The following is a 26,422-nucleotide window of genomic DNA, read 5'->3' on the forward strand; positions in this document are numbered from 1 at the left end:
CGGCCGGCAGAGCTGCTTTAGAAAGCAACCATCTTGCCGCCGGCTCACTAGCGCCCCACCCCCAGCATATTTAAAATGTGTGACTATGTGATTGACTCTGTGCATCTGCCAATGGCCGTGTGAGTATAAGTGTCTCGGTGAGTCGGTGAGTGGGTGTGTGGATGTCTAAGTGGGTCTGTGAGTACCTGAAAGAGTGCAAGTGGAAGAACAAGAGTCTGAGTGTGTCTGCCAGTGGGTGTAAGAGGGTCTAAGTGAGTCTACCAGTGGATGTGCGAGTGTTTGAGTGGGTGTAAGAGTTTGAGAGGGTATTTCAGTGAGTGTGGGTGTGGGACTGGGTATATAAGTATGTGATTGGGGCTGTGAGTGTGTTTAAGACAGTCGAAGTGACTGATGTCTGAGGGGCTCTATGAGTAGGTTTGTCTGTCTGAATGGATCTGTGGATGGGTGTATGAGTGCCTGACTGGGTTTGTGTGTGGGAGTGTGTGTCTGAGTGGGTCGGTGACCTGGTGTAACAGTGTCTGAGTGGGTCTGTGAGGTAGTATGAGAGTGTCCCAATGGGTCTGTGAGAGGGTCTAAGTGCGTCTATCAGTGGGTGTGTGTCTGAGTGGGTGCGAGTGTCTGAGTGCGTAAGTGAGTGTCTTAGTTGTTCTGTGAGTGAGTGTGACAATGTCATAGTGTGTGTGTGTGTGTGGCTGTGTTTGGTATGTGAGTGGGTGTTTCAGTGTCGGAGTTGGTGTGTGACTTGGTATGTGAGTGGGTCTGTGACTGGGTGTAAGACTGTGTAAATGAATCTGTCGGTGGGTGTGACAGTGTCTGAGTGGGCATGAGAGTATCTCAGTGGGCGTTTGAGTGTGTAAGAGTGTATGTGGTGGTTTCTCCCCCAGCAGTATTTGCGAATCCACACGGGCCGTGCAGTGCGTCACAGCAGATTTGCGAACCCTCAAACGTTGGGGGGGGGGTGGAGGGGGGAACGCTTAGGGATAATTTTTTAACTCCTCAGGGGGTCTCTCACAGACCCCTCTTTTGCACCCATGGGGTCAGGGTACCTCCACCCTGACCCCTTAGACTTAATTACATCTGAATTTTTCCCAAATGGGAACTGTTCCCTGGTATCTAAAATGGCGGCTGCAACTTTCTACTCTGGTTTCGACTATCCAATCACAGCGTTGGTGGTGCGTGGCTTTGCAGATCCCCCGCGGGGGTTCGATGTTCATGGAGATCTATATTTCTTTAATATCTCAAAAACTACTGAACAGATTTACACTAAATCACAAAAAGCATGCTTTCTGGACTAAGATCGAGCTTTCTGCCCAATTTTGTGTAATTCTGTTTAGTGGTTTGGGCTGTAGTTGTCTAAAATCTCTAGGGGAATTAACATGGGAAATGCACTCCCACCCCCCCAACCCCACTTTTGTTTTTTTTTTCCTCGCCCCCCCCCCCCCCCCCCCTCCTGATTAATCAACCTGAAACTTTCCATGCAGAACTAGACCAAGTGGGACACTTTTTGGGGAAAATTTGGTGACGATCCGTCTTACGGCGCCAAAGTTACAAGCAAGTCAAAAAACGCTTTTCCTACCAAAACTAGGTCCTAACTTTAACAACCTACTGTCAACCGCCAGGAGGAGATGTATACGTGACTTTGTCATTTGCACTTAGTAAAGGCCTCACTTTCATAATCTTTAATGAAAAGTTCTGATCATAAATAAAACGGCAACCTTTCTTGTGACCTAGATTCCCACTCACAACTTAAATCTAGTGTAAAGCACAAGGAAGCTACCTTGTCAGATTATTTAACTTCATTCATTTCTGGCTGATGTCCTGACCCTTATCGGCCTCTGTTGGTCAAAAAGTATTGCACCAAAAGGTGAACAATTCAAATTTTAATTTTGAAGTCAGAAGAGGGGTTTCAGCCACTCGGGAGATGCAAGTTCACACCTTTGTGTTCAGACTTCTGAGCTGCATGGTGTACCACATGGATGATGATAGCAATTTAATAGTAGTTACTGGTATGCAGGTATTATGTATCAAAATAATGTCATAACTTTCTTCATTGCAAAACTCTACTTATTTTTTAAATAAAGAAAAGTATATCACTTATCTCCATTGTGTTAAAAAAGGAAGTTGAGTTGTAAATAGCCATTGCTCTTCATAACATCAAATATTTGATTTCAGCACCGGACAGCACCCCTGCTACAAGGTTGTGACTATGCTTTCTCGCATGGTATTGTTCTACCATTATTGCAGGCAAGCACAGAGTATCATGGGCTACACTAGATAGTTTTTTCCCCCAGTCATTTTTGGATATATAAATTTACAACCATATCAATATATTTATATTGGTAGACAGTATAACAGTCAATGTAGACAAACTGCAATGCAGTGCACTGATATCCTACCATAAAAGCTTACTGAGTAATGCCTCAGAAATAAAACATCTAGCATACTACGCAGTTACTTATCCTTTATAGGTACACAATTAAAAAATTACATAGTCTAGGGTTCAAGGTAGCTCGGCATGTCTAAGTATCCAATTCTTATTATATTTAAAGTTTTGCTATGGATGAATCGGGGGAATGTAGGGAACGCTCAAGACGGTATCTTCAGCATTAATTCCCCCTCTCCACAGTGGCACAGGGTAGCCATTGCGGTTTGTCATCGGTGTGATGCAGCAAATATATCTTAAGAAGGCTCCAAATATCCCTGAGTTTGGGTGATGGAGGTAACAAGTCAGCATGCCCTTCCCGCTGTTCATTACAGTGTACCAAGTCACTCATTCATTGCTTGAATTAGGGGCTCTTCCTCTACCCTGGCGACAGGCTATCTGTCACTTTGCCAGTAAAAGGCGGTGCACAATAAATGTGTTCGTTATTTTGCAGTCTGCCAGTATTTCTGCTTGCTATTGCACAGCCCTGTTAAGTGTGCATCCGGAGAGCTGCATCTAGCACAGTTGTCTTCTCTAAAGTCAAACCTAAGAAGAGCTACAGAGTGTAGTAGATGTATTTAGTTAATGAGTAATGGACAATTCGAAGACTGCTACTTGAAGACACCATGCATGATTGGGAGCAACAAAACTGCCACGTTTCAACTGATATTTCTTGCCCAGCTCCCCCTTCCAGGTTGAAAGTGCCACATGCACTGGTCTTCTTCCTGTTCAGAGTGATACAGATTGGTTATTAAGTGCTTAGTGGTGGTAGCATCCTGTAATCTTTCCAAAGTCTCAAAGGGGGCTGGCTCTTCATGAAATTCCAAAAGGTCAACCCTACTACTACTATTCAATTGATAATACAGAAAGATACCTAAATGATTGTAGGGCTTGCTACCTGTTTATTAGGTTTCGCCTGCGTTGCAGCGCATGCGCTGCTTCGCCATGGCGAGATCTATTGTCGTTGGTTTTGTGCCCATTTTCTTTGGAAACGGGGTTGGTGTCCGCCCTGTCTCCCTTGGGCCCCGCCCACTCGCCTAGCGTTGCAGTGCATGCGCCCTGCGTCTCTTCACGTTGTCACTCTCGAGACCCCCTTCTCTGAGAGGCTTGCGTCGTGTCCCCTCGACCGCGCATGTTTATTTATCCCCGAGGGGAAAAAAGGGAGCTTCGTGGCTAATGCTTGCACGGAAGGAGGTTGTGCAGCTGAATATAGGATAGGCACTTAAGTATGGCTTTCATTCTCTACTCCGGCCGCCTGTACATAGTAATCTTTTGTGGTGATCTGATGTGTGATGCCAAGCGGGCTCCCCCCTGTGCGCCCATGCTGTCATGCTCGACTCCGTTGCATGCGGTGGTCTTTTCTGTCTCCCTAGTACTGCTACCCGGCCCTGAGCTCCAGGGCCGGCAAGTGTAAGCAAATCTGCCCATTCTTCAGCCCCGAGCAGCTCTCCCGGTTCGAGCAGGAGTTCTTCCGCCAGTACATGGTGGGCATCGAGAGGTTCCTGCTGGCGTCGTCCCTGCGGCTGACCGAGGCGCAGGTGAGTGGTGTCAGGCGTGGCCCAGCCACGCACATGTGTGCTTACACGTGTATATACACACACACACCTGTCAGCCCTGCCCATAAACTCACTGACACACGTGCATTCATTGAAACATACAACCACCAGTCAACCCTGCCTGTGAACCCACTGACACATGCATACATGTATATAATGTATATACACTCACAGCTGTCAACACTGCTCATGCACCCACTGACACACGTGCAAACATTCATACACACAAACACCTGTCAACCGCTCCCCATACACCTACTATTTTGTGGGTTGCTGCGTTGAGCAATAATTTAAGATTTAAATGCACCTGCTGCAGAGTTACAAACTTGTGCGTCTAGCTTTCAGGCAGCAATAAAAATGCTATGATAACTCTAGTGATTAATTTTCCTGTTAGAAATCGCGGCAGGGCCTCTCAGGCCTTCATCCTTCCAAGGTCGATGACATGAGCACAGTTGGGTTGGGTAACAAAAACATCCTTTTTTTCGGTCAGTGCCATGATACCCCTACGGGGTGAATTCAAGCGTAGACCCGTACCCTGAGAAAGGTTTGTTTTCTTAAGACACACATGGCCTTTCAGAAGTATCTGTGGCAGAACGGCGAGGGCTGTCATCCTCGCTGAGACGGAGTGAGTCACGGCGCCCTGATGATAACGCGGCGTTCGCCTCATCGAACTGTCCATCGCTGTCACAGTTTGCACAAGGCTTGTGTACGCAATTAGCTACGCCACAAAAACAGCGGCGCAGGTTCATCTCGGGTCTCTCTGTTCCCCCCCACTGTCTGCAAACAAATTCTATTCAATAAAAAATCGCAGTGCACAAGTCTAGTGAGGTGACTTGGGGGAGGTGGGGGTTAATAGGCCTGCTATTGAAATGCGTGCATATCAGGGGTGCTTGAAGGTCTATTGCGCCAGCGAAGTTTTACAAAACTTCAGAATATTGGCCTTCCTAGGCAGCGTTGCTACTCACACTTCGAATTCGCCCATCAAAAGCAAGAGTTACTTTTATGCTGAAACTGCAGTTGAGCAGGTATTCTCAAGCGTATAACGTGAAACTCTGCTTTTCGTTCATTCAAAGTGATACAAAAATGTGTCATGGACTTGGGCTTTTAAGCGCCAAGGGCCATGTTATGCAAGATTTAACACATCACACCAGCCCACCTTGCGATGGAAGAAACGAACCGTGTTATTGCACCTGCTCCTGTCACAGAGGTGTGCATGCGGCGGCCATGCCCCTGAAGGAAGGAATCCTTTGCATTACAGCATTTAATTAATGCTTCACAAAGGGAAAAAAAAAATAACATTTACAATGCCAATAGCTCAAAACAATGTCATTGCGAGAACTATTGCATTGTAAATGCTTGTTCTTTTAGGATTAGAAAGGTGCTGGTTTATATAGATTTCCCCATGTCCCTCGCCTATAATTGGGACATAGCTTTCGGTTCATATTTGACTTGCAGTAGAGGGTGATGTGTCTGTATGAGACATGGTGAGTAAATATATCCCGGATAAACTCTTACTTAGTTTGTCCCATACCATGTTTGTGCATTTGCCAGTGGCAAGGTCACGTGTAGACTTAGTTTTCGCTAAAGGACCCTGGCCACTCAATATAGTTAGCAACCTATGATGACCATTTTGCAACTCCTGTCCCTAACTAGGATTGCAATGGAAAAGGGGCCACTATCTCAGCAGTGATGTGAGAACAAAGATAAATAGTTGACCTAATGCCGTTTGCTAGGCCCCTGTTTCAAGGGTATGCTTCTGGTAAGGTGAAATGGCCTGCTAGCTATTTACCTCTTCCCTTTGAAAAAGATAACTCTGGATATAAAACTCCACTCTTGCTTTCTTTTAGTGAATACAGATTCTCCTGCCCCTTTCAGCATTTTGTGTAATGTTGAAATTCAGTGTTGGGTCCGAGACTCTTAAGGTGTGACTTTCATAATTTGCCCAGACACTCGCAGTGATACATAAACAACATATGTTGAAGAAAATAAAGGATTTCAAAATACATTCCAGGCAAATGCATTGCTATGCCCAAAGTGATGCTGTTGTAACCGGTAGTACTATTTGTAATCAGTTTGTCTTTTTTTTTTCTTTTTCTTGGCATTTTCAAAAGAAAATACATAAACTCAAAAAACAACTAGCCTGTATGCTAGCGATGCATGTTCAGGAGTAGTATCTGCACAATCAGAGCATTACAAGTGTTGTACAATATGTGCCCACCCTACTAATACTAAACAGAAAAAACTTAAATGACCACTATATTGCAATACCAATCGAAAGACAAGCATATGGGGAACATGATTGCATTTCCTGTAATCAGTTTGTCTTATTACGGACTGCAAATGTAACTGTCCAGTCAAGTAGTTTAACTTTGTTTTAGTGCAGTTGCTTGTCTGTGGAAAAAAACAAAATTGTTTCTTGTGCTGGAAAAATGTTTTGTCAAATGTTTGTTTTTTGACAACAGGATACTGTTCGTTTTGGATCTCACTGACAAAGTAACTGGGCAAAGGTGGTGCAGTATTGTACATGGCGGCCCCTACATGTGGAAGCACCAAACCTGGAAGCGATCATGGTGCTTCAAAGCGAAGGAGAGGGCCTGGTCCTTTTGCTACAGCATACTTGGTTATTTACAATGTGATCATGACGGCCGGGTAAGCTTATAATATTTCCAGTGTTTGTTGGGTTTGGGTAATGATGTTATCTGTTGGGTTCTAATCTGAACTTTTTTAATGACTCGAGATTTGGACACACCAATCAATGCTGACCATATGTCTTTGTTGTTGTTTGCCAGTCTATTTGGAATATTTTTTTTTTGTTTCATTACATGATGGACTGATGTGCATTTCCAAAAAACGTTAACATTGAAGTTTACAGAAATGTATGTTCTTGTTGGCAGTCTGAGAAAAGAGAAATTATTGAATTTCTAATGTCTCCAAACTGTGAAATTCACTTGTTTCAGAAAAATATTTTTTAACCATTCATATAGGTGCCCAGTTGGCTCTACTCATTTGAATATGGGACTAATGGTACACTCTGAATTCAGGAAAGGGGTAAAAGCTCAGACTGTTATGAGGCCTGTGTGAGCTCTCGAGAAGAATTTCTCCATAGATCTGATATTTTAACCCCTTCGATGCTGCGCAGATTCCGCCGCTGTGCTGACGGAATCTTGCGCGGGCGTGGTCATGACGGAATGGTTCCGTCATGAGCACAGCTCAACCGTGGGTCATGACGGAACCATTCCGTCATGAGCACCGAAGGGGTTAAGTAAAACTTTTCCAGCGTTGTAATCTCACTCTCGAAGTTCTTGATGACTTGAAATAGATGTTACACCTGAATCTTTAAGACATTAGTGTCCACCCTTTGTAGAAGATGAGAGCCCTTTCACGATTTTTTGGGATCTAATTTCCCTGCTTCTGCTCCCTGAAGAAGGAAAATCAATTGCTTGAAAAATGTGGTATGGGCCATTGAGCATTAGTTAATGGTGTATGTATGTTTTCATCATCTTCATATTGCATTTTTATTTAAGTCTCAAAAATGGCAAATATTGTATCGGCATGGAGTCTGAAAGACAAGTTAACCACCCAAGCAGGATTCTTACACATTGATCGGCATTGTCACTAGTCAGTAATTCATGCACCATTGAGTTGAGCACTTTAGGTTCGGTGTATTTTTGTTAACACAACAAATCAAATTGCATCGCTTAGGAGGTAACACAATGCTTGGTAATATCTAAATGAGCTGTATATACAGAATGCTAACTCTGATAAGCACAGCAAATTTCTAATAAACGTTTTACTCCAGGTCAGTATAGTAATTTGCACTGCAGCTCTCACAGGATCCAGAATATAAAGAAGACAACAGAAAGACTTAACACAAACACAGTTCAACCAACCCCAAGTAACGAGCCACAAGTGAGTGGCCTTCCACCCCACCCCAGTAAACGGCCTAAAATAGCATAGCATTCAAGATGCAAAACTTCAACTTGGTTGTAAGGAAATGCTTCTTTTTGCATGTTCACCCCACATTTTCAGACTGATGCTGCTGGTTTTTCAACTCTGAGAGTGCACCGAGGCCTGCTAACCTGACCTCAGTGCCAGTGTTCTGACCCTATACAAATTGCATGTCGAATTGGATACCCCACAATTGGCAAGGACTGACTTAATAATAAGTCCTTAGTATATGGTACCCAGGGCATGTAACGCAGAGTCTCTACTCGGGGCTGCAGCACTGTTTGTGCCACCCTGTGTGTGAAGAAGTACAAAATGGCTCACACCTAGCCACTGCAGACTGGAAGGACCGTGTTTGCACTTACAGTTCGACTTTGCCATTCACTCCAATATAATATATGTATATGTGTATATGTATATATGTGTGTGTATATATGTGTGTGTATATATGTATATATGTGTGTGTATATATGTATATATGTGTGTGTATAATATATGTGTGTATGTATGTATATATATATATATATATTCAATGAAAAAACCAAAGGTTTCACACATGTTATAGTTAGCTGGACATTTCACTCGTAAAAAACCATTGAAATTCCCCCGTTATAGTTAGTTCAGCTAACTATAACTCGCGCGCCCGCAATGCACTACTGATGACGTCACATATTACATCACTCATGACATGGTCACTGACATCACTCATGACATCACTGATGACATCTCAAATGACATCACTGATGACATCACTGATGACATCATCCTTGTGATAGAGTGGCAGACCTCCTCTCCCCCTAATATAACCATTGAAACACACATTCAAAAATAGAAACTAAAATGTTCAAAATAATGAACATATCAATATCAGTTACAACAACCTATTCAGTAATTCTAAGAACCACATACACATACAGTAATTCACCAACAGTCCTCTACAGTCACTCATACATGTACTCACTCATCATATGTACTCATACACCTGTACATCCCGTTACACAATGCCACTCATCCATAGAGTAACTCACACACATAGTCACTCATGCTAATAAAGAATCAATCATCCATTTACTTGCATATACAGTTATACACACACCACCACACTTACTTCTACAGAAACTTACATATACTTACTCTTTTAAACAATCACTTATAGAAACACATACTTATTCATACAGGAACTCTTCCAATCTCTCACTCTCACATATACTCACTTATATACACCAATAGTCATATATACTAGTTTAAAACATATGTAGTTACTCATAAAGACACTATTGAGACAGTCATTCACTCACTAACACACCCATGCACACACTCATCCACCCATACAGTCCTGCACACATGCTGTATTCAACACATACAAACAGTGAGTCACTCATTCATGCACCTATGCACTAAGTAATACCCCCCACCGAACCATACAGAAACTCAGACACTCATAGTGATAAAAAACCAACTAATAACCTATATAGACACTCATGTAGCTACTCACCAACCCATGCAGCCACTTATACACAAAGTAAGAAACTGATACAGATATTTAAATATTTAAAGATTACTCAGTAAGCCATGTATTCACTATGATACACTTAAACAGTCAGTTACACAAAAAAATTCCAAAAAAAAGTATCCATTTAGACACTTATATACCCATTTATTCTTCCTTTGACCTTGAGATATACATAAATATAAAAAATATATAATTTTCATAAAAACACACAATCACTGGATGATGTCATCAGTGATGTCATCAGTGATGTCATTTGAGATGTCATCAGTGATGTCATGAGTGATGTCAGTGACCATGTCATGAGTGATGTAATATGTGACGTCATCAGTAGTGCATTGCGGGTGCGCGAGTTATAGTTAGCTGAACTAACTATAACGGGGGAATTTCAATGGTTTTTTACGAGTGAAATGTCCAGCTAACTATAACATGTGTGAAACCTTTGGTTTTTTCATTGAATTTCTAAGGTTTTTTAAATGCTAATTCCTAACTATAACGTGTGTGAAACCCATGGTTTTTTCAGTGAATTTCAAAGGTTTTTTAAATGCTAATTTCTAACTATGCCTACAGAGATAGGACATGTGAAGAAATAAGAAAAAATGCACAGAAAGAAACAAAAGAAGTGCAGAAAGAAGCAACAGAAGTCCTCAAATACGAAGATAAGTGCAGGAAGAAGGATAACGTGCAGAAAGAACAAAAAGAAGAGCAGAAAGAAGCCTTGTTGCAAAATCATCCTGTACCCTCAACTTTTTCAGACGGATACTGGTGGTAACTGAGTCTGACTAACCAGTCCTAGAGCCAGTGCTATGTTAAAAGACACTTAGAATACAGTGAAAACACCTACATACACTAGGGAACATTATGCGTTGGGGTCCCCCTGTGATTAGCATGACCTCCTCTGTAAGCCCCTAGTGTATAATAGGGCATGGGGATTAAATCTACCTCTTAAAACAGGCCACAGGGCGTTTTTGCACACATTAACTCAGGCCCCGTCCCCTCCCTTCACCACTGTGTAAACACGCCCTGTGTCCATTTTTAGTTGGGAGATTAAGTTCATTTGAATCCTGAGGGTCCCTAGGGTCCAACTAGCCCACTAGGTACCTCCAGTAAGTGCCACAGAGCTGCATTGCAGAGAGGTGTAAAAAGTGGCACGGCCTGGACCACCTCTCTGCAATGCAGCTCAGTGGCGCTTACTGGAAGCACTTGGTGGGCTAGTTAGCCCCCAGGGGCCCTCAGTATTGAAGGGAAATTATATCCCCAATTTAAAACATGCCATAGTGCGTGTTTGCACACGTCACCTCAGGCCCCGTCCCCTCCCTTCACCACTGTGTAAACGCGCCCTGTGGCTGTTCTAAGTTGAGAGTCCCCCTGAATCCTAAGGGTCCCTAGGGTCAAACTAGACCACTAGGTACCTCCAGTAAGCGCCACAGAGCTGCGTTGCAGAGAGGTGTAAAAAGGGGCTTGGCCTCAGAACACCTGGCTGCAGCGCAGCTCCCTGGCGCATACTGGAGATGCCTGTTGGGGGCGCGTTTGCAGAGTGCTGCACGGAGGGGGCATGGCCTCCGGCACGATGCCAGTCTTTTATTTATTTTAGTTTTTTAAGAAGGGGGGCTGTTTGGTTCCCCTTCTTATTCTAATTTATTGGCCCTGATGACCCTATCCCCCAGGGCCAGTCTCCTAATTATATTTTTTTGACCCCAATCCCCAGGGCCGGCCACAGTTTTTTATTATTTTTAAAAAATATATATTTATAGACACACCTAGGACATGCTGGACAAACCGTACGTACCTATCACCATGATGATTTGCGTGATATTCATTAAAAGGCGACTATGCATGCAATAAATCCACGTGGAATGTATTTACACCACTAGTGAAGCTCTGACATGTCTGATGCCCTACCGTGCCTAATCCTGGTAGACACCCGTGTCGTTTATTTATACAAACATGGGTAGCTATTGACGGGCACATTTAATACACATGCACACCAAGCCATTCAAAGGGGATTCGACAAAAATTCGACCAAAACTATGCAAGAAACCCCCCTCACGGTTAATAAAACACACATCCACTGCCGGATGTGTAATACTTTTTATTTTACTCTCTGGAAAGGGGACGAACATCACTTGAGAGTCACAGCGTGCTCCTGACAGAGCCCAATGCTGTGTTACACCCACCATTGCCTGCCGAGTGCCACACACCTCTGTGTTGTATTCCACTAGCTAGTGCATATGCTATGACACTCTCTAGCCCATGTGCACTGTAACACCACCCCGTGAATATGTCATGCCACACTTGTCTTCGCACGGGTTATATTGCCCCATCTAACGTGCCTTTCTCGATGCCTATGTTATAACGCACAGTGCTATGCCATACATATTACAATCTGGGATCCATATATTTGTCACAGTGCATATGCAACGTTACACTCCCCAGCACATATTTTATATTACAACTTTAGAGACTAGTTAGGTTACACAACACTGCCCTGTGCATATTACACTCCAAGGCGCATATCGCATAGCACGCGCTAGTGCCTGTGCTATCTCGCGCTCTCCAATGAATCTGTCATTGCGCACAATGTATTGCAAATTATATTTCACGCCCGGTTCATCTTATATCACACTTTTTGGTGCATAGTTTATACCATACACTATATCTAGTTTTCATTTTCAATCGTGCTCTCAGGACTATGTTCTATATAACACTGTGTTCACCTACCCTTTTCACGGGCATTACATTTTGCGATAGGGGGTGGAGGGTCAGGGGGTGTTTCTGCCAAGTGAGCCCGGAGTCACAGTCACAAACGTCCTCTTCTTCCTGAATAAAAGTGAGATTATGCTGCATACTTGTTCATATTTTAAGTAGTTCGCACAGACACAATGTTTTAAAAATAATAAAGTTCCTAATACCCGCCTTCTCTGAACAGTTAGCTTGCTGCCCCATCCCCTTCCTCCCTATCCTCTGTTGTGTGAATCCATGGACTAGCCTCCTCCCTCCTGCCATGCATGGTCTGATGTGCTGCCACTGCCCTCAATTTAGTATGATGTACCAGTCCAGTCCTCCTGCCCTCCATTGCCCAATTCTATGCCCCATCATTGACCTCCTGCTTAAACTCTGTGCTTAGCTTGCTGCCCCTATTCTCCTTCCCCCTGCCCTCCGATGTCTTTGTGCATGCCCCTGCTCCATCCTTTTTGCCCACCATGTCCCATGGACCTGCCACTCCTATCTACTCTGAGTGTTCTGTTGAGCTGCCACTCCCCTCCCACCTGCCTAGCATTGTCAGATGACTGTAACCTGTCCCTGCCACCTCCACCCTGCCTGTCCACATGCCATGCCCCTATCCTCTTCCTCCTGTCCTACATGGTCCATTGTACTGCCACACCCTTCTGCCCTCCCTGGTCTGTTGTGCTGCAACTGCTCCTCCTGCCTGCCCCGTGTGGTCTGTTGTGAGGTCCCTTCCCCTGAACTTTCTTGTCTGTGCACAGGTCCTGACCCTCCCTTCTATCCTCCATTGTCCTTTGTGCATGCCCCTCCACCCTCCTTCTTGCCCACCATAGCCATTGTGCTGCCACTAACCCTCCCACTTGCCATGCATGGTCTTCTGTGCTGCCATGGCCCCTCCCACCTTCCCTGTGTGGTCAGTTAGCTGCCCCTGACCCCCTCCCACCTTCCCTCCATGGTCTGTGTGTATGCCATCACAGTCTCACTGTTGCTCTTCATGGTGTGTCTTGCTTCTAGTGCCCATCCTGCCTGACCTCCATGGCTATCTTGCTGCTCCTGCCCTGCCCCCTTGCCCCCAGCCCTACTCCCTCCCTCCTGGCTTGTCTGTTCCATTGTAATGCCCCTGATCCGTCCCTCCTGCCCTTTATGGTCTGTTATGCTGCAGCTTTCTCTCCTGTCTGTCCATTATGGTCAGCTAGCTACCATTGCCTCTTGCCCCTCTGTTCTCTGTTGTCCATGTGCATGGTCCTGTCCCCTCCCTCTTGCTTTCTATGGATTGTTGTGCTGCACTCCCATCCTGCATGCCCTGTGTGGTGTATTGTGCTGCTGCAAACCCTGATGCCTGCCCTGCAGGGTCAGTTTGGTGCACCTCTCCATGTCCCTCCTGTCCTCTGTTATCCAAGTCCATGTCCCTATCCCATTTCCTTCCATGATCCAATGTACCATACTTGCGAACATTTTGAACTTGGTAAGAGGGAGATTTTGAAAAAAAACTGGGGTATTGATTTTCCCCTTTGAGTTACATTGAAAAAGAGGATATTGTAGACAGGAGACAGATCAAATAAAGCCCATTTGAGCTTAAAAACATTGGACGTTTCCTGGCTGAATCGGGTCTGTTGGCATGTATGGTTGTACTACCATTGCCTCTTCCTTCTGCCCACAATGGTCTATTACATTGCCACAGCCTTGAAGGAGGGTAGATTTTGTATCACAGGGGGCCCCTGGCCCGTTCTGTCCACACCTGAAGTATGAGACCCTTGTCCTTGCCCTGCCAGCTGCATTTGTAGGCCGTATTAAATTGACCAGCGGGTCCTGTATTGCTATATAATTATCCTGAGACATCCTTACCACTCAGCCAGCATAAAACCCCTGTGTAGGCCCTTCTGTTCAATATGTAGGCCTCTTTGTTAAATTGACCATAGCTCTGCAATTTTAGTGTATAGCAGTCTGAAGGCAGGTCTGCGAGGCCTTCTGATCCAAACTAGTAGCCCCCACCCTACCCGAGTGCTCCGTGCTCGGTATCAAAGTTCAACATCCCCCTGAAGCTGTCGACATACAGTAGGCTGCATCCTGGACTGGTACTTGCTTCCTGGGCAGGTTTCCCGCTTTTAAGGAAGTGGCAACCGCAGAGCGTCAAGTTAGGAGAACTGAGGAGATTTTATACATGAATATATTGAATTCCCGTACAATACCCATTATTTTCTGCTTGCTCTATGGAACTTACGATAAGCGATTGGCCTGAGAGACTGACCTTTTCACCCAGTCCATTGTCAGCATTAAGTGGGTAAATGACGAAATGTCTGGTAAAATCTGCAGTCGAAGCTTTTGGGTAGCATACGTAGGTAGATGTAGCGTGCAAAGGAGCCCACAAAATGATACAAAAAGGGAGCACCCACAGATATCGACGGACTACCTCGCCGTCTGTATGTAGGTTAACAGGCAGTGCAGGTTTTCCCCAAGAGCTGGGAGCTCTTGTCTTCCTTTGCTTAAAATGTCTTGCTCTGCTTTGCTTGAAGTATCTTATTCTATTTTACCTATATGAAATGTCATGTTATGTTTAACCATTGTTCTCTTTACTTTTGCATTTAAAAGATTTTGTATTGTAATTGCAGGAATGCTTGCTCTAAGAGTAAACGTGAGTGTTCCTAGGTAACATTTTCCTTGGTGTAACTTGTTTCTCATGATGCATTTATAGATGTGTTTTCTCTCTCTCTCTGTCAGTACATTAATTGAGATACAGAGAATATTATGACAGCTGTATGATTATCTGGATTCTGTTTTTTGTACTTTATGTCTCTATTCTGCGGTTTCTTTGAAGTTGCATCTTCTCATTAAACTGCCATTGTATTCTGCCTCCAATTCCATGTCTCATATGTCTGTTTTCTTCATTTTTGGAGCAAGCGTTCCTAGGCACCCCGGCTCAAATTAAGGTGCCCCTTTTGTCCCTGACTCACTCTCCTGCTCAGTTCTGTGGTGGCTCCCGGGGATCTGGGGACCGCCCCTATCTTCCTTGACCCGTAATAGATCTTCCCTCCAACAGCCTCTCTTGCAAGTCCTGTATTGTTGGTTTGTTGCCCCTGCCCCCCTTTCCACTGCCCTCCATAGTCTGTTGTGCTTCCACGGCCCTTCCTGCCTGCTCAGTGTGGTTAAATTGTTGCCTTTGCACCCTCCTACCTGCCTTCAATTTTCAGAGTCCGTGCCCCTGGCCTCTGCCTCTCAACAGTATCCTAATGAACAACTAGATTGCTAACATTCTATATTTATTACAAAAGTGTGGAACGCCTGACATCATCTTGATGTAATCAAAACTGTAATACCTAGAGCATTTCCTTTAGAAATTACATATATGAGAGGGTCTTATTGGCATCAAAATTATGGTTAGTGCTCTAAAAGACTAAAATAAGGACATATTTTCTGAGTTTTCAAATAGCGACAAAGCACTTTTAAATTATTTGTTATCTTTATGTTTTTTTATCCAGTTGACCACTTGATTAAATGTTGCACTTAGGGGAGAGGATGTGGTGTTACTTCCAGAACTGCAGACTTTGCAACTGGGGAACCAGGTTGAAGTTTCTGCTTCAGCTCGACATTCTGTGATTCTGGTCAAATCACTTAGTCTCCCCATGTCTACAACCAAAATGAATTTGTTCTTGTGTGATGTAACCAATGCTCATGTAAAGCACTCCAATACCTGACAAGTCTGCACTATATAACACTGCAAAAACACAAAATAATAAGTGTTTTGCACACTTCTGTCATTGGGCTATATTTGGGCTACATCTGGTTGATTTTGGGCTACATTTGGGCTCTTTTGTCTCCGGTGGCCATCTTGGGAGATTTATTTGTTATGAAGTTTCCTAATTTCCTCATGTACTGCAGTCTCCTCAGTAGGAAATGCTTTCAGTTTTTTACTTTGATTCCATCATGAAGGTATTCAGATATGTCACACATTTGCCATAAATTCTGAATGTTAGCACTCTAGTTGCTCATTAGATCACTGTAGTAAAACTACTCCACCATGGAAGTCTGCTCCTGGTATTAAAAGTGCATGTTTCAGTCTGCATGTCAGAATTTTTTAATGAAATAGAAGAGGATTTGAGAAGTCACTCAAAATGTGCCCTCATTTTCTTTCTTCAGTATTAATCATAATTTCTATGGCAAAATGAACCTCCTCATTGTGTTCCTTTTTAAATTAAATGTTTTAAGTGTTACCAGTTTATTCCAATCAAGATGGCTTCAGGTGTGCCATACTTTTGTCATAATGAAGACAGTAAGCGCTCTAGTTGTTTTTAAGAACATTCTGGGACATTCTGTCATTGGGCTATACTTGGGCTACATCTGGGTGATATTTGGGCTACATTTGGGCTCTTTTGTCTCTGGTGGCCATCTTGGGAGACTTATTTGTTATGAAGTTTCCTAATTTCCTCATTTACTGCAGTCTCCTCAGTAGGAAATACTTTCAGTTTTTTACTTTGATTCCATCAAGAAGGCATTCAGATGTGTCACACATTTGCCATAAATTCAGAATGTTAGCACTCTTTTTGCTCATTAGATCACTGTAGTAAAGCTACTGCTCACCAGGGAAAACTGCTGCTGGTATTGAAAGTGCATGTTTCAGTCTGCATGTCAGAATTTTTTAATGAAATAGAAGAGGATTTGAGAAGTCACTCAAAATGTGCCCTAATTTTTCTTTCTGCAGCACTAATCATACTTTTTATGGAAAAATGAACCCCCTCATTTTGTTCCTTTTTAAATTAAATGTTTTAAGAGTTACCACTTTAATCCAAGCAAGATGGCTTCAGGTGTGCCATACGTTTATCATAAGTAGGACTGTTAGCGCTCTAGTAGTTCTTTGGAACACTCTGGGAAGCTGCAGTAGAACACAAAGGAATCAACTGACAGTCTCTGCCCTTGTTGGATGTACATGTTTTACTGAGAATATCAGACTTCATTCTCACATGACTGAGAAAGATAATGTGAATTTACAAAAAATAAGCTCTCAGTTTAGCCTATAGATCACCTTCCAAACCTCTGTGGTAAAAGCATGAGAAAATAATTTTCTCTCAATCATGATATCCCAGCAGAAGGCTTTTTCACATGGTGAAATCACCTTAGAACATACCACAATTCCTAAAATGAGTATGGTACCATCAACAAATGATTTATAATGTAACTAAAGTCTTAAAACCTTCTATTAACTGCAATGCTTTTTAATGAGGTGCTATCATGTATATTTGTCCCAAGATGGCTGCCAACACTTCTGAGATGAAGTGCTGACAGCCAATCAGATCTCAGGATGAGATGTGTGGTTAGGCTCCGCCCACATATATATATGCTTTTAAATGCTATTTACTCAGGAAATACTGAACAGATTTACACCAGACCTGCAAAAGGCACTTCCTTGACCTTATGGCTACCTCTCTGCCAAATTTCTAGTAATTCTGTTCAGCCGTTCGGGCTGTAGCTCGTTCTAAAGGTCCTATGGAAAAATGCATGGGAAAAACGCGTTTTGGGACCCCCCTTTTATCTCAGCCCCCGCTTGACGAATCCCCCCGAGACTTTCAGGGTAGGAGCGGAGCGTAGCGCCCCACCTATTTTGAGAAATTCGCGAGGATTCATCGACCGGCGCCAAAGTTATTCAAAATAGAATGTTGCGGATTTCCTATGGAAAAGGGGTCCTAACTATAACTACCTACTGGCGACCGCCAGTAGGTAATATATATGTGTGTGTGTATATGTATATATATGTGTATATATTATCTACTGGCGGTCGCCAGTAGATAGTTATAGTTAGGACCGTGTTTCCATAGGAAATCTCAAAATTCTATTTTGAATAACCTTGGCGCCGGTTGACGAATCCTCGCGAAATTTTCAAAACTAATGGGGCGCTCCGCTCAGCTCCGACCCTGAAAGTCTCGGGGGGATTCGTCAAGCGGGGGCCGAGAAAAAAGGGGGGTCCCAAAACGCGTTTTCCCCATGCATTTTCCCATAGGACCTTTAGTCGAAGGTACAGCCCGAACGGCTGAACAGAATTACTTGAAATTTGGCAAAGAGGTAGTCCTCAGGTCAAGGATGTGCCTTTTGCATATATGGAGTCAATCTGTTCAGTAGTTCCTGAGAAAATTGCAGTTAAAGTACATATATATCTATAGCCGCGCACCGTGCGTGCACCCTAACGTGCGCGAGCGTAATTCTGATTGGTGGTTACATGTGAGTCAACGTTCGAATCGGTCGAAATCAGGAAGTGTCGGCCGCCATTTTGTTTGTTTTGAGTACGAGAGTGAAAAAGGAAGGTGGCGAACGTGAAAAGGGGGCAGGGTAGAGAGTTCCTGACCCCCTAGCCTTTGTCAGGGGGTCCCTGAAGGACCCCGAAGGCAAAAAAAAAACATTTTAATTTTTTTTAAAAAAATCGCGGGATGCGCGCACCGTGCGCGCACGGTGAAAAACCATAAAAAAATTTACAAAAATTAATACGTAGTTTATTGTAAAATAAATATATAAAAAATATAATAATAAATACATAACTTAGCATTTAAAAAACCGTACAAATTCACTGAAAAAACCATAGGTTTCACACACGTTATAGTTAGGAATTAGCATTTAAAAAAAACCTTGCAAATTCACTTAAAAAACCATAGGTTTCACACATGTTATAGTTAGGTGGACATTTCACTCGTAAAAAACCAATGAAACGCCCCCGTTATAGTTACTTCAGATAACTATAACTCGCGCGCCCGCAATCCACTGCTCATGACGTCACATATTACATCACTCATGACATGGCCAGTGGCATCACTCATGACATCATCCTTGTGATAGAGTGGCGGTCGTGCGAGTTATAGTTATCTGAAGTAACTATAACGGGGGAATTTCATTGGTTTTTTACGAGTGAAATATCCACCTATCTATAACGTGTGTGAAACCTATGGTTTTTTCAGTGAATTTGTACGTTTTTTTAAATGCTAAGTTATGTATGTATGTATTTTTTTCTTATATATTTATTTTACAATAAACTACGTGATACCCCCGCGATTTAAAAAAATAAAAATTTAAATGTTTTTGTCTGCCTTCGGGGTCCTTCAGGGACCCCCTGACAAAGGCTAGGGGGTCAGGAACTCTCTACCCTGCCCTCTTTTCACGTTCGCCACCTTCCTTTTCCACTCTTGCACTGAAAACAAACAAAATGGCGGCCGGCACTTCCTGATTTCGACCGATTCGAACGTTGACTGACATGTAACAACCAATCAGAATTCCGTTCGCGCACGTTAAATGCTTAAAATATGTTTACATAATAATGTATTTATGTACAACAATTTGGTATACCGTCAGCTGCAGGGAGTCGCCATGGGGGCCAGTTTCTCTCCAAGCTACGCATGTTTGCACATGGGAGCTTGGGAGGAACTGGTCCTCAAAACAGAATACAGTAATATAATGAAATCGCATATTATTGCTTGGTATCGCTATATAGATGACCTGTTTGTAGTGTGGGAGGGAGACAGAGTGACAGCAGAGGAATTTGTCAGGGCTATCAATATCAACAATCTTAACCTTAAATTCACGGTCACTATGAGTCAAACCAATGTTACCTTTTTAGATACAGAGGTATATATTTCCAATGGTTCAATTGAAACCAGATTATTCAGGAAAGAAACGGCTGGCAACACTATTTTACACGCAGCCAGTACCCATCCACACCATTTAATTTCCAGCATACCATATGGAGAGATGCTACGTTTGCGTAGAGTATGCAGCAATGAGGCTGAATTGGATGAGGCTCAAGTATCTAGCAAAAATAGATTTCTTCAACGGGGATACTCTGAAGGGGTGATTGACAAAGCTATAATCAAATACCGACTGAAAACTAGACAGGAGTTACTGAACAAATATGATGAAACTAACATCAGTAACCCAGTACCTCAAGAAATCTCTAAATCACTTAAGGAATTCAGAATCATAACTGGTTTTAACAAACAACATAGTGATTTATATCGTATTTTTAATCGTAATTGGCCCATTCTAAAGAGTGACTCCATTTTAGGCCCAACCCTTCCTCGTAGGGCAACCCTTACTTTCAGTCGAGCTCCCTCAATGAGGGATTGCCTCATCAATACAAATCCTGAAATCATGGAAAAGACAAGTTGGCTACAAACAAACGGTGGTTTTTTTAAATGCAAAATATGCAAAGCATGCACACATGGGGTCAACACCAAACACTACAAAGATGGGTTCAGTGACAGAAAACACAAAATAGATAAGCTGTTAACGTGTAAAACAGAATATGCCGTATATGTACTCCAATGTTCCTGTGCACTTAGATATGTTGGCAGTACTAAATTAGGGGTACACAAACGTATCCTACAGCATTTAAGGGCAATTTCAAACCAGGACAATACCTACCCAGTTGCTCGCCATTTTAAGGAGACACACCACAGCAACAACAAGGAATTGATATTCTTTGTCATTGACTCTGTACCAGCCAGTAGGCGTGGAGGCAACAGGGAAGCTTTACTACGGAGGTTGGAAACCAAATATATACTCCGCCTAGACTCTAAATTCCCGGGTGGGCTTAATGTCACTGAGGATTTACCCACTATCTTAGGCTAGGAATACAATCTTTTACACTCTATTTAGAGTTGTACTTTATACAGGGGGAATACGGCAATTACCGGTACATATATGCATTTGGTCTTTGTTCGATTGACTTTACAAATGGTTTTTATCATTGTGGGTTAGTTGTTTTAATCATTTCATGTACTATTTATTGTTTTATAGCAGACCAAATTTACCATTTCTGAGGTATATTGCTGTATCTCGCTGCATTGTACACCTAAACTATATACATATTTGGTAGAGTAACAGGACAGTCCTAGACACAGTTGCACCTTATGAATATTTGCATCGTTATGAATTGAACACCCTTTTGGATACCTCATCTTTCATCTCTTATACTAAGTGATTGGTCATGCTTTTAAAATGTTTTAAAATGTTTTAACATATTGATAGTAGTATGTATTTATCCATCGTAGGTCTTGTTAACACCAACCTGTGGGTATGACTGGGCTCAGTCAGCCCACCTTTACTCGTTATGCACTTTACATGCATTTTTGCACTTTTTTGATTTACAATTGTTGTTTATTTGTTTTAACACAATTGTTTTTAAACTTTGTTCTTCAAGTATTTTGGGTGATATCACTATATTTATGCACTTTGCACTTTAGTACACTTCCTTGTACTTTGCACAGCTGCAGGGATCTGCAGCAATGAGTAGGGTACCTTTGGCCAGATATGGAAGACACCAGGATTCATCCCGTGATTTTTTTCAATTAAGGATAATAGATGGTTCACAATGTTTATTGAGGCAAAAGGGCCATTTGTGCATTTAACACAGATTTGTATGGATATACGAATATCTATGAGGCACCAGTAGAGGGTGCTGTTGCTGTTACTATATAGTCGCCAACAGGCGAACAAAGTGGCCATCATTATTTCCCTCAAACTTGAATCATTGTTCGCATTCGCTGTATAACAACCATTATGTATATTACAGTGATGTCTTTATTAATGGTACTAGGGTTTTAACATGATTACTTATATTGTATAACCATGTAGTACGAAGAAATGTGTATGGAAAACCATTTTGTCAGTCTGTTTTCTGTGTCTATGCCTATTCCCTGGTATCACGTGCAGAGTATCTTTTCTCTTATTTAAGGAAGTGTTCAGATGTTTCACGTTGTCATGTGAACAAGGCTCAAGCGGAGCCGAAACGTTATGGCGACCAGCACGCAAAGAAGCTAAATAAATTTTTGCACTGAAAAGCAGAGGAGATATATATATATATATATATATATATATATATCAGCGCTACCAACAAAGTCCACACTTTCGGACAAAGTACAGCACTCCGGGGAGATTCCGTATGCTTATTTATTCAGCAACAAACCGTAAGACAGACGCGTTTCAGATTGTCCTTCTTCAGTGTCTCATTGCGCTTGCCGCGCGAGGGCATTTTGAAATCAAAACCATTGACGTCACTTCCGCCACCGACATAGCAAATACAATATTCAGCTATTACATGGCGGCCATCTTATCAGGGTGAAGTCAATGTACCAGCTCATTAGGATAAACCCTTGTCGTTATTTATCACTCGACATTCAAGGTTAAAATCAAAATCAGAAAGACAACACATTTGTTACAATTTGATTTTGACAAGCGCAATGAGACACTGAAGAAGGACAATCTGAAACGCGTCTGTCTTACTGTTTGTTGCTGAATAAATAAGCATACGGAATCTCCCCGGAGTGCTGTACTTTGTCCGAAAGTGTGGACTTTGTTGGTAGCGCTGATTTTGAACGCGGGGCACCTCCGCGTCACAGCACCCGCCTACGAGTCCCTTGGCTCTTGGTGCAATTTGGTAGCGGTGTGTATATATATATATATATATATATATATATATATATACACACACTAAGGAAGGCCTATAGAGCCCTGTGGCAGGAAACTGTATTTTGTTAAGTAAGACTTTTACATTTCATTTGTTTTAGCAGCAACACTTCCAAATTGTCATTTTTACTGTGGATAAAGTTATTAGCCTCATTAACTAATACAGGGTTACCGGTTTGAATCCCAGCCCAGCTTACTACTTAATGAGACTACCTAACTGAGTCATGTTGGGTATCAAATGAATCGTGACCTTAAATGCGACTTCATGAATAGGTGACATCTGAAAGAAACACGTTAGTTAGATTCCTCACCTTAGAATAACCCCAGGCGTCAGACTGGATCCGGAAGATTTTTCGTCAGCAATACCCCTTGCGCGTCGCTAGGCGTCGTCTGCGGCTCCGCGTCCGTCGTCGGCGTCGTGCGCCGGAATGACGTCGTCGAAGTACTTAGACGCCGCCCTCGCGCACTGACGTCAGTTCTTCTTTTTTCCGCGCCAGTAAGCGCAGATCCGGGAGAGCTACCCCTTTTAGTCTTTTTTGACTAACTTTTTTGATCCTTTTTGATCTTGTCTCGACTCCGGTGCCGGTAGGATGCCTGGTTTCAAAGCCTGTGCTGACTGCAACCACTTGATGTCGGTTACGGATCATCACCGCCGGTGCCTTTACTGTTTGGGCCTCGACGCGGAGTCGTGTTCAGACTGCAAGGCCCTGACCTCGAAGGCTAGACGGAAGCGGTCCCGTAAGCTCCTCGAGCTACGCCACTCGGCTCCGCGCCCCTCTCGATCCCGGTCCAGGAGGAGGTCCAAGGATCGGTCGCGGAGCCGCAGCCGACGTCTTCATCGATCGTCTGGCTCCAAGTCTTCGGGTAAGTCTAAGCACTCCAAGAAGTCCAAGAGGCGACACCGCTCTTAGGACTCCCCTCGCCGGTCGCGCGACTCGGCCGAGGGTCAGGGTGGTTCCACCCCCGCGGCTCCAGCGGAGCCGCAGGCGCCGCGCAAGTCCCCATACTCGCCGGTCCCTGGGACTGACGCGACGCCGGTGGAAGTCAGTGCCTTCCTCTCGGCCATGAGGAACCTGGCTCCGTCGTCGACGCCCGCTGGCGCGCCTTCGGGCCCCGCGGACTCGACTGGGCAACCTTGCATGCCGGCGGCTCCGTCGCCGGCTCCGGCCTCGACGCCGCAAGTGCCCGAGGGACTCGTCCCTGCCGACGCCGGTCGACCTCGTCACGCCTCCTCCGCCGGCGTCGACACCGGTTCCACCTCCGACGCCGGCTCCGCTCGGCGTTGTGCCCCGCTCCGGACCCGGCGCCGTTACGGCGTCGATGGACGCCGCGTACGGCGCCGTTGGAGACACATTATGTCTATCGTCCGGCTCCGATCCTTCCTCCTGTTTACCAGGAATCGGATGACGGGGGCGACTGGGAGGGGTCCGAGGATCCTATGGCCGTTCAGGCTCAGCTGTCACAGGACTGGGCAGATGAACTGGGGGAGGCCAGTGGTCTGGATACCTCACCAGACACTGGATTCATCTCTCCTCCGACTGTGGCTTCGGAGGAGGGTGCTGCTTTCTCTGTGGTGCTGCGCATGGCGGCCGCAGCCCTTGGGCTCGAGCTGCCTGCCGTGGCTGTGAGAACTAACGTCCTCACTGAGGTGCTTCAGTCTGCAGCAAGCTCCACTGAGCCTCTGCTGCAATTCAATGAGGCCCTCATTGACGTTCTGCAGGGCACCTGGTCCAAGCCCTCCACAGTTCCTCCTGTGGACAGGAACGTCGCCAGGCGCCACCGCCCTGCTCCGGGCGACCCCAGTTTTCTGTCCCAACACCCCACCCCCGAGAACCTGGTTATCCAGGCTTCTACCTCCCAATCCTCCTTCCCGACCGCTCCGCCGGACCGGGATTCCAAGAGACTGGAACAGTTTGGCAAAAAGCTGTTCTCCCTTAGTCTGGGTCGGCGGTCCTTGAACACCGCCTGTCTTTTGGACCGTTATTCCCACTCTCTGTGGGATACGGTGGAGGACGTGCTGCCCCTGTGCCTGGAGGAGGTCCAGACACGACTTACCCAGGCTCTGGCCGATGGGAGGGATGCAGCACGACATGCTATCAGATGTGGGCTTGACACTACGGACTCGCTGGGTAGGGCAATTTCTACCACGGTGGCGCTTAGACGTCACGCCTGGCTGCGGTCCACGTCCTTTTCGGGAGATGTCCAGAGCACTCTCATGGACATGCCCTTTGATGGCACTCGCCTTTTTGGTGAGAAAGCGGACAGTGCGCTGAATCGCTTTAAGGACTCCCGGGCTACGGCCAAGTCCTTGGGCCTCTCGGCCCGCGGTCGCAAACTTCCGCCTTTCGCCCCTTTCGTGGCCAAGGAAGGGGTGCCTCCTCACGTCCGCCTAGCCACCAGCCGCAGAACCAACCTGCGTGCGGTCGCGGACGTGGTTTCCGCCGAGGCGGTTCTGGAGGACGCCGCGGTCAGCCCACATCCACCCCGGCAGCATGCGCCTCAAAGCCTTCCTAGTCCGAGCTTTCAGGCCCATTCCACGCCAGTGGGCGGCAGAGTTCGCCATCACCTGCTCCACTGGCGGTCCATCACATCGGACAGGTGGGTGCTGCAAATCGTTCGAAGGGGCTACTCCCTCCCCTTCGAGACGACCCCTCCAGCCATGCCACCGCAGCACCACCGTATCTCGAGGGATCATTTGAATCTTCTCCACGAGGAAGTTTCGGCCCTCTTGGCCAAGGGGGCCGTCGAGCGCGTTCCGAGCCCAGAAGTAGGTCGTGGTTGTTATTCCCACTACTTTCTGGTTCCCAAGAAGGGCAAAGGGCGCCTACACCCTATCTTGGACCTCCGGAACGTCAATGCCTTCCTCCGCAAGGAAAGGTTCAAGATGTTAACTTTGGCTCAGGTTCTAGCTGCCCTAGACCCTGGAGACTGGATGGTAGCGTTGGACTTGCAGGACGCATATTTCCACATCCCCGTCCTGCCGGCCCGTGGCTGCCGGTGGGCCGGCATCCCCGTCCTGCTGGCCCACCGGCGTTACCTGCGGTTCACGGTGGGTCAAGAGCACTTTCAGTTTACCGTGCTCCCCTTCGGCCTTACCAGTGTCCCTCGGGTGTTCACGAAAGTGATGGCGGTGGTCGCAGCTCATCTGCGCAGATCAGGGGTTCCAGTCTTCCCCTATCTCGACGACTGGTTGTTGAAGGCGGGCTCGCCCCAGGCAGTCGTCTCCCACCTCCAGACTACGGCGGATCTCCTGCATTTGCTGGGGTTTTCCATCAACGTGCCAAAGTCACACCTGAGTCCCTCTCAGAAGCTCCTCTTCATCGGAGCGGTTCTCGATTCGGCGCAGTTCCGGGTCTATCCGCCGGAACAGCGGGTCCGGGATATTCAGGCCCTGATTCCCATCTTTCGGCCTCTATCCTGGGTTTCGGTCAGGCTAGTGTTGCGGCTTCTGGGGCTGATGGCCTCCTGCATCTTACTTACTAGTGCATCACGCCAGGCGGCGCATGCGGGCTCTGCAGTGGGACCTGAAGTTTCAGTGGGCCCAGCATCACGGCAACCTATCCGACCATGTCTTGATCTCGGAGGGCACTGCACAGCAGTTGCAGTGGTGGCTCACGGACCGCGATTGGGTCACGGGCAAGAGCCTCTCCCTTCCCCAACCGGAGCATGTCGTAGTGACAGATGCGTCCCTCCTAGGATGGGGTGGCCATATGGGAGAGGCGGAGATCAGAGGCCTCTGGTCTCCGGCGGAGTCTCGCCTCCACATCAACCTGTTGGAGTTGAGAGCGATCCGACTTGCACGGAAAGCCTTCCTTCCCTCTGTCA

The 26,422-nt window shown here is 45.2% G+C and overlaps 1 protein-coding gene across 2 annotated transcripts in view; it reads left to right on the top strand.

The window, feature by feature from the left end:
* HACD2 (3-hydroxyacyl-CoA dehydratase 2) overlaps nt 1-26,422 on the top strand; it is a 190,343-nt gene that overhangs the window by 12,745 nt on the left and 151,176 nt on the right. For both annotated transcript variants that reach the window (XM_085647492.1, XM_085647493.1), the window contains exon 2: nt 6,441-6,627. In XM_085647492.1, coding sequence (XP_085503618.1) covers nt 6,503-6,627 — 125 coding nt within the window. In that variant the 5' untranslated portion in view covers nt 6,441-6,502. The remainder of the gene's footprint in view (nt 1-6,440; nt 6,628-26,422) is intronic.

Source organism: Triturus cristatus, chromosome 3_2, assembly GCF_964204655.1.
Source record: "Triturus cristatus chromosome 3_2, aTriCri1.1, whole genome shotgun sequence".
In the NCBI taxonomy this organism is placed as follows: domain Eukaryota; kingdom Metazoa; phylum Chordata; class Amphibia; order Caudata; family Salamandridae; genus Triturus; species Triturus cristatus.